Source organism: Podarcis gaigeae, assembly GCF_964106915.1.
Source record: "Podarcis gaigeae genome assembly, chromosome: 17".
NCBI lineage: Eukaryota > Metazoa > Chordata > Lepidosauria > Squamata > Lacertidae > Podarcis > Podarcis gaigeae.
The window spans coordinates 28,177,965-28,195,742 of NC_139694.1; the positions used below are offsets into that span (position 1 = coordinate 28,177,965).

General features: G+C 45.8%; 1 protein-coding gene across 1 annotated transcript in view; it reads right to left on the minus strand.

Moving 5' to 3' along the window:
- The window catches only part of LOC310835448 (uncharacterized protein), a 37,362-nt gene extending 20,106 nt beyond the window's left edge, over positions 1 to 17,256 (minus strand). Inside the window, exons 1-2 of the mRNA XM_083720081.1 lie at positions 16,457 to 17,256; positions 10,622 to 10,874 (exon numbers count right to left, since the gene is read on the minus strand). Of these exons, the coding sequence (XP_083576207.1) occupies positions 10,622 to 10,874; positions 16,457 to 16,621 (418 nt within the window). The 5' untranslated portion in view covers positions 16,622 to 17,256. The remainder of the gene's footprint in view (positions 1 to 10,621; positions 10,875 to 16,456) is intronic.
- Between the last annotated feature and the right edge of the window lie 522 nt (positions 17,257 to 17,778).

The window sequence follows — 17,778 nt, forward strand, 5'->3', positions numbered from 1 at the left end:
TCGTGCAAGATGGTTAGCAAGAAAGCTAGCGCATTTCCTGCTGCGCCGTGGCAGGTCCGTTTCGGTTTCGGGTGAATCTCAAGAACAGCCCCGAGAGCCGTGGAGTCCGGTGTCCGTCCGATCGCCTTCAGAAAAGGTTTGCTTTAGAATTAAGCAAGACTGGCAGGACCGAAGAATTTCCTGCTCCTCCTTTTTGTCGGTCTTCTATTCCCACGACAGCAGCTTAGGCGCACAAAAGAAAATATTTCAGAGCCGCTCTAAAAGATTTTGCGTGCCCCAACCGCACCCCCATGAGACCTGCGGTTTGCCCGAAGCGATTATTGTTAATTCTAGTAGAATAGTATTCATTGTTAAATTGCAACAGAAACAGAAGGAAGGGTGCGATCTCGCTCACGGAGGAAACTCATTCCGTGTCTAATGGCTGAAGGGCCATTTCAGCTGCCAGCAGTAGATCTCAGGACTTAAATGATTACAAGGAGAGGGATCTGAAACATCTTCTGCTGCTCATCCCAGGTTATTTTCCTTGAGGAATAACTGTCAGTTGTCCTGTCTCTCCATTATCTGTGGAATAATCTGCTTCTGCACATTGGAACTACTGGAGAGCTCGTGGGACGGACTGATTAAGAGTGTCAGAGTAGGATCTGGGAGACCAGCATTCATACGGTCACTAAGTGCCCTTGGACCAGTCACTGCTTCTCAGCCTAACCTACCTCACAGGGTTGTTGTGGGGTATAAATGAGGAGAGGAAGAACGAGGACACCACCTTGGTCTCATTGCAGAAATACGTGGGCTATAAATGCAATAAATACATTTAATTTCTGTAGGATTTAGTGGGGGGGTTTGGAGAGGTGTTATTGGGCTGTTGTTTTTATTTTGATTATATATTTTGTGGTTTTATATTTTGATTTTGTTCTGTGAACCACCCTGAGACCCCTGGGTATAGGGCGGTATATAAATTCAATTATTATTAACTCATTATTATTTTTATTATTAACAGTACTTAAAAAGTCTCACCTGCTACATTCCTAAACTTTCCTTCTGATCACCTGCACAACCTTTGCTTTCATGTCTCTTTTCTTTCCCTTCTGAGTAGCAGGCTCTCTTTAATTTTACTTAGTGAGGATTAGTGCCTGCATGCCCAGACTGTCTGCATACTGTATATTGTGTAGGTCGTGTGGGGCAGGGGAGTTGTTGTTATTTATTTATTTATTTATTTATTTATTTATTTATTTATTTATACATACATACCCTGACCATCTGCCTGGGTATCTCCAGCCACAAAATATTAAAAATACAATAAAGCATCAAACATTAAAGACTTCTGTAAACAGGGCTGCCTTCAGAAGTCTTCTAAAGCTCTCACAGAAGGCTGCAGCCACATGGTTCCTGCATGCTGGAGTACAACCAGTCAGCCACGTTATGCAAGCAGAGGAAGGCCTGACACAACTTCCTCCACCCTCTTCCATTATGTTTCCTCCTGCTTTCATATTAAGCCGTTAAGTCCACCATAGTTTGTCTGCTGCTGTTTTGTCCATGTGTGATAGTTTACTCTGGTAACTGCTATCTGTCACTCTTCAGGAAAATCAAGGATACCCAGAAGTCTGTTGCAGTGAAGATAACAAGATGGAGAAGAGAGAGTGTGCTGCCTGCCTTCCCCTTTTTGGTACCTGGGCAGGTAAGATCAAGCCCACCTCTAGTCACATGCAGAGGAAGTTTGTCCCAGCCCAGGAGGAAACAGGAAGTTTTCTACTGGCTGGACCAAGCATCCCCTTGCATGTCCACTCTAGGAATGTTGTACTTGACTGCTATGTGTTTCACATCCCACATCAAGTTGTCTCCCTGTGTGCATGACACACTGTCTGACCATAGTTTGGAGCAGGTAAAGGTAAAAAGGTAAAGGACCTCAGGGTGGTTAAGTCCAGTCAAATTTAACTATGGGGTTGCGGCACTCATCTTGCTTTTCAGGCCGAGGGAGCTGGTGTTTGTCCACAAACAGCTTTCTGGGTCATGTGGCCAGCAGGACTAAACCACTTCTGGTGCAACAGAACACCATGACGGAAACCAGAGCACACGGAAACACTATTTACCTTCCCATCCCAGTGGTACCTATTTATCTACTTGCATTGGTGTGCTTTTGAGCTGCTAGGTTGGCAGGAGCTAGGACAGAGCAATGGGAGCTCACCCCGTTGTACGGATTCGAACTGCCAACCTTACGATCGACAAGTCCAAGAGGCTCAGTGTTTTGGACCACAGCGCCACCCACGTCCCTAGTAGCTTGGAGCAAAAAGGACCCATCATTAGGTCAAGTAAGTGGGTTGCCCTTGGTATTTTGGTCTGCACCTGGTCTTGCATTTGCATTTTCCTGTCTCCCCATTCATGTAGGGATGTACACATGATGCCCTGCTCATCCTAGTGTTGCCCTTGTGGGATGTAACATCACTGAAACAATCAAATACAACATTTCCTGTTTGCCCAGAGAGGACACACAGGGGAATGTTGCTCCAGCCAGGAGGACTTCCTGTCACACCTGGTCTGGAGCCTCCTCTTCCTGTGTGTGACCAGGTAGATGGGTGTGACCCTGGCAGACCCTAAAACAGGGCCAGTCACGCAGCCATATTCCTCTTTTCAGCCTTTTCCCATTTTCCTTTTGGACCATCTTCTGCTGGCTCTTAGCCAGCAGCACATGGCTCATCCATGTGGATGAAGCCACACTTTGTATCTCTATAAAGGGAACCAGGCAGAGGGCCTTCTCGGTAGTGGCGCCCTTCGTGTGGAACGCCCTCCCACCAGATGTCAAAGAGAACAACAACTACCAGACTTTTAGAAGACATTTGAAGGCAGCCCTGTTTAGGGAAGCTTTTAATGTTTGATGTATTACAGTATTTTAATATATTTTTTTGGAAGCCGCCCAGAGTGGCTGGGGAAACCCAGCCAGATGGGCGGGGTATAAATAATAAATTATTATTATTATTATTATTATTATTATTATTATTATTATTATTATTATAAATGTAACTGCAACTATAAGCTAAAGCCTGCCTTCAGGAAACTACTATGAACTGAATGTAAGTAAACTTTACAATTACCTTTAATGAAGACTGTTGTATTATTATTTTAAGAGGGATACATAAGGGGAAATTTACCAGGAACTATCCAGACTGGGCAAGCCAGATTGGATTTCTTAACTCAAATGATTCTCACGAATCCATCAACTAGATTCCAGCAATGTGCAAGGGAATGTGCTCTGCTACTTACTCACAAGCCTGAGGGAGGAGAAATAATAGTTCATCAATATATCCTCTCCTACCTTTCCTCAACATTCTCACAGCCCTGGACCTGACCACCTCCTTTTAAATTTAGAGTTTGTTGATCCCAGCGATTTCATACTTTCCAATGAAAGAAACCCCACATTTAAAGAGGGAAGGGTCCAAGACAACAATGAAATTGGGGGTGTCACATGGAGGCTCCTGCATTAATGGGGGGACAGAAAGGTGCAAATCTACATTTTGCTCCAGGATGAACAAGCCCTGTTGTGCACTGGGAGAAAGTCCTGACTCTGGTAACTGCATGGTTTTATTTCTCAGACTGCATAAGGGTTAGTCAGTTTGAAAAGTGCTAAGATAATGTGGTTTATTATAGCACAATTAAAATAAGGAGTGGTTTGCAGATTATTGGGGGGGGGGAGACAGTCCCCACCCCTGGAAGCTGTTTCAATTTGAAATAGACCAAGGGGGAAATGTAGGGGAACAGAAGAGACCAGGGTATCACGGGATAACCGTGAGCAAACCCTTCTTTAGTGAAAGGTTCTGCATCGTTTTTGGCTCAAAGAGGTCTGTGCGCTTCAGCCTTCATCACAGCTGGTACGAGGGTGGAGGTATAATAGCCAAAGGTCTCACATAAAAATTGGGTTTGAAGGAAGGATTGCTGGAAGCTGGGGAGACACTGAATTACTATGTATGCACTTTCGTTAGGGAGAAAAGGCCTATTTCAAAAGCTGTTAAGAATTCTGGAGCATCCTTCCAGGGTTATTAATTTGTGGTGTTCATGGATTATTTCTTCATGCTCTGATCTTTCCCCACCAACAGGGATAAAGATGGAAAGAACCAACCAAACATGTTGAAAGCTGTGACTTTGGGTCAGATTCTGGGGCACCTCTCAGCAGAAAGAGCAGAAGATCCCCTCGTTTCGAAGTAAGTGGTGTTTTACATAAAAAAGGTAAAGGGTAATGGGACCCCTGACCATTAGGTCCAGTCGTGACCAACTCTGGGGTTGCGGCGCTCATCTTGCTTTACTGGCCGAGGGAGCCGGCGTACAGCTTCCGGGTCATGTGGCCAGCATGACTAAGCCGCTTCTGGCGAACCAGAGCAGCGCACGGAAATGCCGTTTACCTTCCCGCCGGAGTGGTACCTATTTATCTACTTGCACTTTGACGTCCTTTTGAATTGTTAGGTGGGCAGGAGCAGGGACCAAGCAACGGGAGCTCACCCTGTCGTGGGGATTCGAACCGCCGACCTTCTGATCGGCAAGTCCTAGGCTCTGTGGTTTAACCCACAGCACCACCCACGTCCCTTTGGTGTTTTACATATTGCCATCTAAAAAGGACCCTGCCCTGTGAGTCTAAGTCCAGATGCTAAAATGATCTAACTGGAACCACCAATTAAAATACTTTTTTTAAAAGTACAGTGAAAAAGCAGGCCAGCATCTGGAGATCATCATGAGCTATCTTCTATAGTCTTATAGGCTTATTGGCTCAATATTGTCTACAGTGATTGGTAGCACCTCTCCAGGGTTTTAAAGAAGGAATCTCTTCCAGCCCTATGTGGAGATGTTGGGGATTGTGTGTTCACAAGATACAGTATGTGGTTAGCTGCTCTGAGAACATGGGGAAATCAAAGAGGCTGGGCTTTTTGCTTTCGTAAAAGCAAAAATGTGAAGCTCTAGTGAGAGCCAGTGTGGTGTAGTGATTAAGAGCAGTGGACTCATAATCTGGTGAACCGGGTTCACGTCTCCACTCCTCCACATGCAGCTGCTGGGCTAGTCACACTTCTCTGAAGTCTCTCAGTCTCACTCACCTCACAGAGTGTTTGTGGTGGGGAAGGAAGGGAAAGGAGAATGTTAGCCGCTTTGAGACTCCTTAAAGGGAGTGAAAGGCGGGATATCAAATCCAAACTCTTCTTCTTCTTCTAGTTAAATAGATTGTTAACAGTTGGGTAAGCTTGCAACTTCTTAAAAGGTTGCTTTTCTGTTCTGCATTTAATTAATAAAGCGCTTGTTTTACTGTGAATTAGTCCAATAAAACTGATTTTATAGTTCACCCCGATTTTAATTACTTGACTGCTGATGAGGAGAGGCACTGGATAAAAACAGATGGGGATTCCTGTGAGCGGTCCATTGATACTTTTATTTAAATAACATGAATACCAAACAGCAGTAAAACAAGTCAGTAAAGCCCAGTGGTAATCTGTCACAGGCTAAGAAACAGTGGCATAGCGTGGGGGGTGCAGGGGGGGGCGGCCGCACCGGGTGCAACATCTGGGGGTTAGGGTTAGGGGGCGCAAATCCACGGGTTAGGGGGTGCAAATTACTTGCCTTGCCCCGGGTGCTGACAACCCACGCTACGCCACTGCTAAGAAATGCTAACTAGTCCAAGTACTTGACAGATTCACTTCCCCCGGAGCCTGATCCTTCACAGAGCTCTACTCAGAAGTCCCATTGAGTTCAATGGGCTCAGAAAGGTAGCATCATAACCATCCCATTTGGGCTCTCTGGTCCAACCGTTAGTTCCTTCACTTAGAATATGCTTCCATGATTATCTACAGATCAAACATTTTCTACCCAAGTCCTCTATACTTAATGACTATAGAATAATTCAGCAGTGACCCTTCCACTGAAACCTGCCAGAGCTGGAGCACATATTACACGTATTACCATTCAGATGTTGCTGAAAATGGGATGACAGAGGCTAGTTTTCAGCTTGCAAGATGCACATGAATAGTACCAAAAGAGTCTGTTACTATGGGAGATATTCAAGTAAGTTTTTATCAGATACATTGAAATCAATGGGCATAGCTAAGTTAGGTTCATGAATTGGAGCAGGTTTACTCTTGAGTCCAGCTTACTCGAATACCACTTCATATGTCTGAATTTCTGAGCCATCACCCATGGATGTCAGTGTCAATCATGTACACGACACATTCTGTGGATCATAACCTGTGAATGGAATGGCCAGTGAAAGAAAGAAAGAAAGAAAGAAAGAAAGAAAGAAAGAACGAAAGAAAGAAAGAAAGAAAGAAAGAAAGAAAGAAAGAAAGAAAGAAAGAAAGAGTGTGTGTTTTTGTTCTAAGCAAGGAGGCTGAAGAAATCTCTCTCTTCCTTATTCAGCAAGCAGAACCTGCAGTAGCTCTCTGACTACAGATGACATACTCCTACCCAAGGCCAATTTGAAAGGGAGCCAGGAAAGCCATTTGACCTGGGCTTCAAGCTCAAAGGCGCCACTTTGAAGATTTTATGGCACGTGATAAGTTTCATAACTTGTTTTTGTGCACATCAGATGAAAATGAGACATACCCACTCAGGGTAGAGCTGCAAATTTAAGGTAATAAGAGATGTGATTTGGTAGAAGACTTGATTTCTTAACTTATAAAGAATAATATCATATTAAATAACTTATTTTTTTGCATAAATACTCATAAATATATATTGGTTATGGTGGCACAAGATTAGACTGTAATTAGTGGGGCTCCCTTGACATATAATTAGCTGATTACATATAAGCAAGCAACTCACTGTTTTGGGGAAGTGCCTTGTTATGTTTCAATGTGTCATCATTTTTAATTGTTATTATGACTAAAGGCCTCAAAATCTGGAAGAGGCCCAGGCCTCTGTGAGGGCCTGCCTCTCCCTGGCTGGTACAACACTTCAATATTCTCAGAATATTATTATTAATTGCACTTATTAGCTACTTTCCTTTGCAACATGTAACCCAAAGCAATATACAAAACAGTGCAAAGATTAAAAGCACAACACAAAACATGGAAAAAAAAAAACATTTTCATTCATACATGTCTGTGATACATATATCTGTAAGTGGGGAGCCACCATGAAAAGGCCCATTTTCATGTTCCCACCACCCACACTTTCCTTGAAGGGGGCACATAGATGCTGAATGTAGGATCCTATTTGGTTCATGTACTGGTTCATGTCTTTTAGGTAGTTGTATCCTGCATAAGGCTTTATAGCTCAAAACCAGCAGGTTGAGTCAAATCCAGTAGCTATTTGGTAGCTATTACATTTGTGCCAGGATTGGTTTTATATGCTCAGATCCATCTTGTCCTGGCCAGCAGTCTGGCTGTTGAATTCTGCACCAGCTACAGATTTCAAACAGTCTCCAGAGGCAGCCCCATGTACAACCCATTGCAGTAATCTAGTCTAGAGGTTACCAGAGCATAGACAACAGAAGTTAGGCTGTCTCTGTACAGATGGGCCACCACTCAAATCTGTTGGGTGGCCCTTGATGCCACCAAGGTCATTTGAGCTTCAAGTAACAGATCCAGGAGTACCACCAAGCTATGTACCTGCTACTTCCAAGGAAGTGTAACTCTCCACCCAGAACAGGTGACATCCCCTTTACCTGGTCTAGGGAACCATCTTGTCTGGATTAAGCTTCAGTTCATTAGTTCTCATCCAACCAAGGCCAGATGTTGGTCTAGAGCAGGCTTCCTCAACCGCAGGCCTCCAGATGTTTTGAGACTACAGTTCCCATCATCCCTGACCACTGGTCCTGCTAGCTAGGGATCATGGGAGTTGTAGGCCAAAAACATCTGTAGGGCCGAGGTTGAGGAAGCCTCACCTAGAGGCACAACTGTTGCTACATCTGCAGATCTAACAGAGAAGTAGAGCTGTGTGTCACCAGCTTATTGCTGGCACCATACATCAAAACTCCAGATAACCCATCCACCAGTTTCATGTACCCGTTAACAGCTGCGCCAGAAGAATACCATGGCCAATGGTATCAAAAGCTGTTTATATATTAATTTAGTTTTTGTGGGGCTTCCCTTTGAAGTGCACCTGAGAGATTAGCTCCATTCTTCACCAGGGCCAGGGCCTTTTCAGTGATGGCTCCGACCTGGTGGAATGCTCTGTCCCATAAGACTAGGGCCCTTCTGGATTTAACCTCCTTCTGTTGTGCCTGTAAGACAGAGCTATTCTGTCTGGCCTTTAATTTGAATTCAGCCTGATATTTTTTCCCCTTCTCTTCCCTCCCCCTCCCCTTTTATGAAGATTACCCACTCTGAGACCCCACAGCTAATTCTCCCCTGGCCTCCTCACTGGCCCAAGTAGGACTAATTCAGCTAGCTAGCCCTGGTGACTATCTAATGTTTATTGGATGGGTTTTCCCCAAATTGATTTTTGAATTTTGAATTTTATTGTTATTAATGCTTTATACTGTATTTTATGCTGCTTCTACAATAAAGTGATTTAAATTTGTTGTTAGCTGCCCTGAGCCCAGTTTTCTGAACCGGGAATGGCAGGGTATAGATTAAAATATATATATTTATTAATTTATTATTATTATTCCTAGATATCTCCTTAACAACGAATTTACACTTCCTGAATCAAAAGGTTGCCTTAAATAGTTGTTAGCGGTGATTTCCTTTTACAGGGAAGGCTTAGGGTACAATGATTTGTTTTCCTAGAAAAAGCCCAGTGCAAATTAGGTGTGTGCCAAACTTTATTAAACAACTGGGGATTAAATCTCTAACTTTGTCCAGGGCTTCAATGCAGTTCAGGCATCCTGAACTTTCTCTGGATTCCACACTATGTTTATAAAGTTATCTGCTTAAACCCCAGTCAGTATACAAATAAAATGTATTACTATCTCCCATTTCAGCTGGTTTGACTAAGGAATTCCAGAATACCTACTGAGTATGCATGTTTTTTTATAGGGGTCAATCTCTATCCTCGCTCACGTTTAATCCAGATTTTTCCAGGAAAAACCAGATAAGTGAAAAGCAAAAAACTAAAACTTGTTGCCAATGACCCATATGCAATATATTCAGTTTCTGTCTGGAAGCACCCTGACTGCATATTTAACATTTTCAGGGTCTCACATTTATCCAGGCATTGCTTCCTTGAAACCTGATTGCATGGCATTAATATGGATTATCTATCTCATATAGTCAGATTGAAGGATTCATTTTGACACTTTAAGAATTCAAAAGCGTTTGTGTGAACTTCTTAAAAAGAAATTGGCGGATGAATAATAAAAAAAGGTGATGTGTAATTATATTGCAAAGGCCATCCTTCATCCTTTCGTTCCTCCATTAATTTTTCCTCTGGGGCCTTCAAGGAAAAACTAACAGGCATAACCTGTGCAAATGAAAAACCATGGCAACAGGAGCAGAGTGCATTTAGGCAAGAGGTGACAGGTTGGCACAATCTTCATTCTCCCCAAAAAGGTAAAGGTAAAGGGACCCCTGACCATTAGGTCCAGTCGTGACCGACTCTGGGGATGCGGCGCTCATCTCGCTTTATTGGCCGAGGGAGCTGGCGTACAGCTTCCGGGTCATGTGGCCAGCATGACTAAGCTGCTTCTGGTGAACCAGAGCAGTGCATGGAAACACCTTTTACCTTCCCACCGGAGCGGTACCTATTTATCTACTTGCACTTTGACGTGCTTTCAAACTGCTAGGTTGGCAGGAGCAGGGACTGAGCAACGGGAGCTCACCCCGTCGCAGGGATTCAAACCGCTGACCTTCCAATCAGCAAGCCCTAGGTTCTGTGGTTTAACCCACAGCACCACCCGCGTCCCCAATACTCCCCAATACTACATTTCAAAGTGCTATTTACATTTCACACACGGAACACTGTTAACATCCATAACACAAACCAGAGCAGAGCTTCGTAATCTGAGACTGGGGCTCTTGCAGATGGGGGGGGGGGGTGTCTTGACTCTTCATCTCAGGCTCCTGAGTTGGAGCCCCACATTAGGCAAAAAGATTTCTGCAGTGCAGGCAGTTGGACTAAGTGAGCCTTTGTGGTGGCTTCCAACTCTACAATTCTATGGTTCTATGGCAGCCCGGAATGGATCTTCTCAATTTTGCACCCCCTTGGCTCAGTGCCCTGTGGGTGGAGTGGGGGGGTGTCTCCTGCCCACACTGCCTTAAATCCAGCACTGCCACACCAACCCCATCCATTGTGGGGAATCATGGTCAAGGATACATGGGAGCTGTTCATCCCGCAAAATCTGGGAAGCCATGAATCCCCAACCCCTGGACTATTGTCTCAGTTTCCTTTTAGAACATCATTGTACATGGGAGACTGAGGTGTGTGGGAGACCAGGAGACACTGTCCCACGAACCGACATACCCATTCTCCATGCGTAGTGGAAGCATGTAAACATCTAACAAGCCACATTTCAAACGAAGCAGGATCGTAGAGTTTATCCTGGCGCCGAAATTGTAGCTCCATCTCGCTTGTCTCTGACGGGTGGGGTTCAAGAGCCAAGCCAAAGGGTCTTAAGTTTACGCACCCGCGATTCTTCTCCGGCGGCGGCGGGATGGGGAGCTCTCCGCTTGGTCTTCTGACTTCATCCCGGATCTCAAGTCAAGACAGTTTCAGCCCGATGGTGCCTGGAGGTAAGCGACCACCCGGCTCTGGCCACTTTCTTCAGCCAAGTCCAGCGGGCGGCGTCCCCAGCGGTCCCGCACGTCGAAGCGAGCGCTCCCTCGGCGCAGGACCCTCAGCGTGTCCAGGAAGCCCCCGCGGGCCGCGTCGTGGACCGGGAACGTGCCGGTGGACGGGTCGGGGCGGTTGGGATCCGCTCCTCTTTGCAGAAGCAACTGAGCTACCCCGGGGTTCCCCAGCATCATAACCTGGAGGGAAAAGAGGAGAGGAAAGTCAAGGTTTGCGCATCTTTACGCTTTCTGTCTAGGCACTTGGAGCGGCCATGTTCTGCGGGCTGAAATGGCCAAGATCCTGACCGCCACTCTGCATTAATTAGCTCATAATATTTCTGATTAAATAATTGGGGGGGGGTGTTTGCTAATCTGTGTACTGTTCATAGGAGCCAACTCCTATGGGTCTAGGCGGCTTTGTCCCACCAATAAAATATTTGAGGGCCCCCCCTAAAGTTGATGGGTATTGCCATTCAAATGATGTGTGTGCACCGCGTCATAGGATTATGTGATTGATTATTGGGGCGGGGCTTACCTCCCCCCCTTATTTTATCCTGAATTATTGTACCCTAAGTTGGATCTGAACTTTAAAAGGCGCAGTGTCAAAGGGTAAAAGTTGAAAAGTCAATCATACGATCATATTATTATTATTATTATTATTATTATTATTATTATTATTTGCCCGCCCCTCCGTCTAAGATCCCTGGGGGGTTCCAACATTAAAGCGATATTAAAGAGAGTTTAAAATAACTTACAAACACAAAATAAGGCGAGTCCTAAAAGTACACACGTCAAGTTTCAGAAGCTAGGGGTAAAGAGGGTTTCCTTGGGGCGAAGCATCCCACAAACGTCTCGGAAAGTCTGGTAAAGGACACCGCTAGGCTTTATCCGGCCAAAGCTCCGTTTACTCCGCGTCCTTCGAAGGGACCATTTCGGAGAAATTGGCAAGAGGCTCTTTGTTGGAACTGGGCAAATCTCAAGAAACCGAAAGGTTTCTGATAGACCTCTCTTTCGGGGATGGAGTAAGTAGTAGTAGTAGTTTTAATAAGTTTAATAATCAACAGTAATAAGATTTTTAAGGGTGGTATCCGGCTGAGTCATTCATAGCATGACACCCAGAATGACGAACGGTGCATACCATTCAATTTTTTGGGGTGGAAACGCGTCCCATAAAACTGAAAATGGTGGGACATGCTTCCGAATAATAATAATAATAATAATAATAATAATAATAATAATACATAATAATACATAATAAAGCACGCTCGGCTTTTATTTTAATACTTTGTTGGAAGCCACCCAGAGTGGCTGGGGAAACCCAGCCAGATGGGCGGGGTATAAATAAATTATTATTATTATTATTATTATTATTATTATTATTATTATTATTATTATTATTATTATTTAGTTTTCTTTCTTTCGAGGGAGTTATTCAGAAGGATCCCAGCTGGAGATAACAGGATCCGTGTCTTCTCTCTCCACCGAGGCGAACGTTTTCGCTTCTGCCGCTTCTTTCCCATGAAGAAGGACGGCTCCCACCGAATCAATCTCAGCCCAAACTGGCGCGCGCGTTGCGCTTGCTTCGGAAAGGCGGGTCTGCAAACTCTCCAGATGGGCTGTAGTGAGAGGGGCAGTTCTTGAGCAGCAAGGAAAACCGGAGGGACGAAACGAGCGAGGAAACCAAGCGAAGAAAGAAAACCTGAACTAGCAGCGGGGTGTGAGCGCAGCCACTCTTATCAAATGCCAAATATTGACATTTTTAATGTTATAAGAAATAAATGTTCACCAAAGGCCTGGATCTTCAGGTGGTGGTTTTCTTGGAGGGAAGTCGGAGTCTTTTTAAAAAAATAAAATAAAATAGGGCTCTTTATGTCTGCAAGGTTGACGTTTGAATCTAATGCTAAATTAAAAGCTGCAGCCATCTCTAGGGACGAGTGCGAAGCTGGACGGACGCAAACGAAACCTCTGCTTGACGAATGATTTTGCCTCAGACCCTAAAAGAACTAAAAAACAGTATTATTTTATTTTATTTTTTGCATCCTTCCGCGTTGCTCTCTGTTCACAGCCCAGCTGAGGCGGAGTAGGTAGAGTAAATCGATTCACAAACGCAATGCAATAACTCGCGGTGATGCGTGGTCGTGATTTGGAGAGGGAACGAGCTGCTACAATTGGAAACATGAAAGCTGCCCTTTTTCATTCAGTCGGGCTGGCATCATCAAGGAAATGCGGGCCATCCCACTTCAGTTTAATACAGTAACTGACTGGCATTAGTAACAAAGGTATAATTTCTAAAAGAGGCTCAGTGAAATAAAAGTCTACCAGAATTCACTTTTCTTCCCGGAAGAACTATAGACGCGAAGAGGAAAAGTGAAGACGCGTCACAGCAGAGGCTTTAAACCAGGCATAGGCAAACTCCGGCCCTCCAGATGTTTGGGACTACAATTCCCATCATCCCTGAACGCTGGTCCTGTTAGCTAGGGATGATGGGAATTGTAGTCCCAAACATCTGGAGGGCCGGAGTTTGCCTATGCCTGCAGTTTAAACCAAGGATGTGGAATGTGTGGCCCTTCAGACGTTGGAATTCCAGCATGGCCAAAAGGTTAGGATGCTTAGAGATTGCGGGTTTGGAGAGGTGCAGGTTCTTGTACGGAGTTAAGCGCCTGATTGTGCTAAATCGGCACCATTTTAAAAACAACGCATTTGTTTTTAAAATGAAAAAGCACTAAGAAGAAGAAGAAGAAGAAGAAGAAGAAGAAGAAGAAGAAGAAGAAGAAGAAGAAGAAGAAGAAGAAGAAGAAGAAGAAGAGGAGGAGGAGGAGGAGGAGGAGGAGTTTGGATTTGATATCTCGCTTTATCACTACCTGTTCCTAGGGAGTCTTAAAGCGGCTAACATTCTCCTTTCACTCCGCTGTAAAAGAAGGGATATCCGTGCGGGTTGTGTTTTTATTTTAAAACAGACTTATTGTAATTCTAATTATACCCAAATCCGGACTGATATCTCTGGTCCTCTTTTTGCCTCTCTCTGCTTCGAAATGTCATGCCCGTTTTCTGCTTGACAATTCCGTTTTCTGCTTGATTTCGCGCGTTGATAAAATCAAAGAGTTACGATTAAGTGCAGCTGCTTAAGAGCGCGAACGTATCATCCGTGATCACTCGAAAGTAAGCCCCATTGAGCTTCAAAACGTTGGAAGTTTGGGGGCAACGTTGCCGAAGACGGGCTTGCAAATCTCAGTTTAAAAAACATACAAGGCTGGAAGGGAGCCTTACAAAATCCAGCGCGGGGCTTACTCCCAGGTTAATGCGGTTAGGATCGCGGGGAGGGGGGACTTGATTAAAATATTGGGGGGAGGGGCAACTAAGCCCTGCCCCGCATAATCGATCACAAGTGACACACACACCATTTGAATGAGAATTTCCCTCAACTTGGGGGGGGGGGTGTCGTCCATGGGCGTAGCCACGATTTATTGGGGGGGGGGGCGAACCCAGTTATCTGTGACACAATTGGTCAGTTAAGTATTTTTATTTATTTACTTAATTGGCCCCTCGCTGCCTCCCCCTGGCTACGTCCATGGCAGCCTGGGCCCCTCTATATTTTATGGGGGGGCCCCGAAGGGACCTCGGCCCCTAGGAGTTGGCTCTCATGATTGCATGTAATACTCACTTTACATGAGCGCAAGGCTTCTGTTAACCTCAATGGGGCTTACTTCTGAGTAGGCACGAATGGCATTTCATACCCGAAGTCTTTTCTGTGTTTCGCTAGCTCTTTTCAGGCAGGTAGGTAGCCGTGTTGGTCTGCCGTAGTCGAAATGAAATGAAATGAAATAATTCCTTCCAGTAGCACCTTAGAGACCAACTAATTTAGTTATTGGTATGAGCTTTCGTGTGTGTTCATGCAGAGAACTTTAAATTAATCGGTCAGTGAGGCCGAGTTGCCGCCATCGGCCGAAATCTGAGCTGGATTTCTCGATCTCCAGCTACGGAATCAAAAAGTTAGAATAAAACCCAGAACAGAAAAGGGGAGGTAGTTTTCGAGAGATGTGTGACCCCCAGGTGACTTTTAAAAGCAACTTTTCCCATTGTGAAAAACAAAGATACCCCAATGAGGTTAAATAAGAGTATAGCTGTCATCTTTTCCCTTTTCTTGAGAGGAATCCTATTCGGAATAAGGGAATTTCCCTTTAAAAGGGTAAAAAGTTGACAGCTATGAATAAGAGTGAGATGAATATGTATATGGTTGATGATTAATTCTAGATTTTAGTCTTAATGTCTCCAGTCATTTCGGGGTTGCAGTGATTTTTCATTCTCTCTCCTCAATCTAGGCAGACACCATATATTTGAAACACACGACTCCAGCCCACCCCCCACCCCCCAGTCCTGGAAACTGTAGTTTCGTGTGAGGGGTAAACCACACATCTCAGGATTCTTGGGCGGGGAGAGATGTCATGTGTTTTAAATGGCTGCGTTTTATATGGCTGAGAAGACGGACCTGGGGAGGGTCTCAAATCGATTTGAGAATAAAACAGGACACATTCTGGTAACTGAATGTATTATTAGAGGGCTGGTTCTCCTCACTTGAAATGTTAATATTTGCTACTGAAATCTGTTTCCGAAGTGGGGATCTGTTCTATACAGTACTTCTGTTACGGAAACATAAACTGAAACAAGATCCTTATTTAAATATATTATTTTCCAAAGACAACACTGTGGTTGCTGTTGTTTGGCTGTGGGCGCAGGGAGGAGAGTCCGAACGTGGGACAGCGATTGCTCCAATAATTTTATTCTCCAATCATTTTGTTCACCTCTCTATTTTATTTTATTTATTCTTAGTTTCCTCGGACAGGGCAAGCTACGCAACAAGGACCCAAACTTGGGGGTGGCACGAAGCCAATCCTCCAGCGTTTAGGGTTCCTCCGAACAACTTTTCTAACTTTTCATGGATCCATTTGCCACGTTAAAAGGGTGGACGTTAAATCCTGCCCCCCACCCCAATTTTAACAGCTTACTCGCTCGCTAGGTCAGTCAGCAGCACACACAAACTGTGATTAATTGCTGTATTTCGGATCTGGGTGTAATCTGGTTTGACTCCTCCTCTTCCACCTGAGTTTGGGAGTGGTTATTTTTTGGGTGGGGGGATGATCAGCCCTGAGTGAAGAGTTGAACCCTGGACTCCAAGGTCCAAGTCCAGCACTCTAACCACGGCACTATGCGGGGTCCTCAGCACCCTTAAACTACAGTTCCCAAGTTTCTTTGAGAGGGATGGATGCGCTTTAAATGTATGGCGTGCGCATAGCTAGGAATGAACAGCTACTAGGATCTGACTCGCACTGGACACGGGTTGACTATGGGTTGTTAAAACTAACCCCCTCCCCCAAAATAAGCCCCTCTCCGCAAAGCCCCCAATAAATCTAGTTTAGCCCCCGAGTGGTACTCATACTCCGCACCTCTAAACCTTACGTTTAAAATTTCAGCCATGGGCGGGATCAGGGGGTCAGCCGCCCTGACCTAAATCAAATAATAAAAAAAAATACTTAACTTAAAGTAGAAATGATCAGAATATTTGAAAAGTTTTGACCATTTATTTCCTGGCCACTTAGAGTGAAAAGCAAGTCAATTGGTGTGGAGACATTTCATTCCGAATTTGGTCGACAGAGAATGGCGACAGGTGGGTGTCCTGCCCGCACCCCAACATAAATCCTGGCTACTCCCCCCCCCCGGGCAGTCTCTCACCCACCTATCTATGGCTCTCCGGCCTTCCTCCTACTGTCCCCGGACGGACCTACCTGGATCGGGGCCCTGCCGAAGCGATTCACCGCGTTGGGGTCCGCCCCGCCATCCAGCAGCCGCCTCAAAGTCTCCAGGTCCCCCCGGGCAGCGGCGTTGGCCAGCTCATCCGCCTCGCCGCGGCCGCCCCCTCCATCCATGTCCGAGCCGGGGGCAGGATTCATCCCACGAAGCCGAAGACCTCACGGGTTGTCAGTAGGGCATCTATGCAGCCGGCCCCTTGGTGCCCTGCTGCCGGGCTCCCTCAAAGGATCCGTCAGATCATCAGAGAGATCCCTCCCGGCGTCCGCGCAAGGACGCAGCAGCGATCTCCCCTCCTTCGCCTGTGACCAGGACTCGGTTCTCGGTCGACGTTGCCCGCTTCCCGACGGCGCGGACGCTCTTCGAGCAGACCTTCCCCGGCGGGCGGAGCCGTCCAGTCCACTCTTTTCCTGCGCTTGGCTGCGTCTCCCTTCCTCCTTTCCCACGGATCCGCAGGTCTCTATCCAGGCCCGCTGGCTCCCTCTCTCGGCGGCCCGACGTCACGATGAGGAACCAGTCTAGGACCGGGACAGCAGAGGCGAATGTGCAGGAACTTCCCCATCAAAAGTGGGTCACTCCGAGAACAACAGCTGGACTTTCGACCCGTCTGTGCATCCGCTCCCCCTTAAGAGCTCTCTGGGAAGACGTCCTCGCCTGTAGCAAGCTAGCATAAAGCCTGCCACCCTGAGGTGCTGCTTTTCTGCATGCACAGTCCAGGGGGTTGCCAAGCTGTGGGCGCATCTGGCATTTTGAGAGTGCTCTGCGCAGCATCGTCCCCCCTCCCGCCTCTCTCTCCTTCCCCCACATCCCGTTCTGGCATTCTTTACATAGAAACATACAAGAAAGTCTTCATAGGAACACCTCTCTCTCTCTCTCTCTCTCTCTCTCTCTCTCTCTCTCTCTCTCTCACACACACACACACACACAGATTAGCTGTGCACGCATCACATTGTAGTTTGCCCCCCCTCAAAGCTACAATTCCCAGCACCCTTAACAAACTGCAGTTCCCGGGATACGTTGTTTGCTTTTCCACAAGGGTCTGGCAAAACGTTTGCTGTGATGTTGAATCCCTCTGATTTTACACCCCGCCGCCCCAAAAGTCAGAAGCAAGTTGATTTACATTAATAGCAAAAAATAATAATAATTCAAAGATCCGCTGCTGGCAAGCACCACAAAAGGACTGATCGGAGGTAGGATTTTTACGCAGCATGGCTGCAAAGCGGCGCACAACCCATCTCTGGCCGTAGCGGGTGAGCGGTGACTTGATGGTGGTTTTGAGGAGACAGTTTGTTAAAAAATA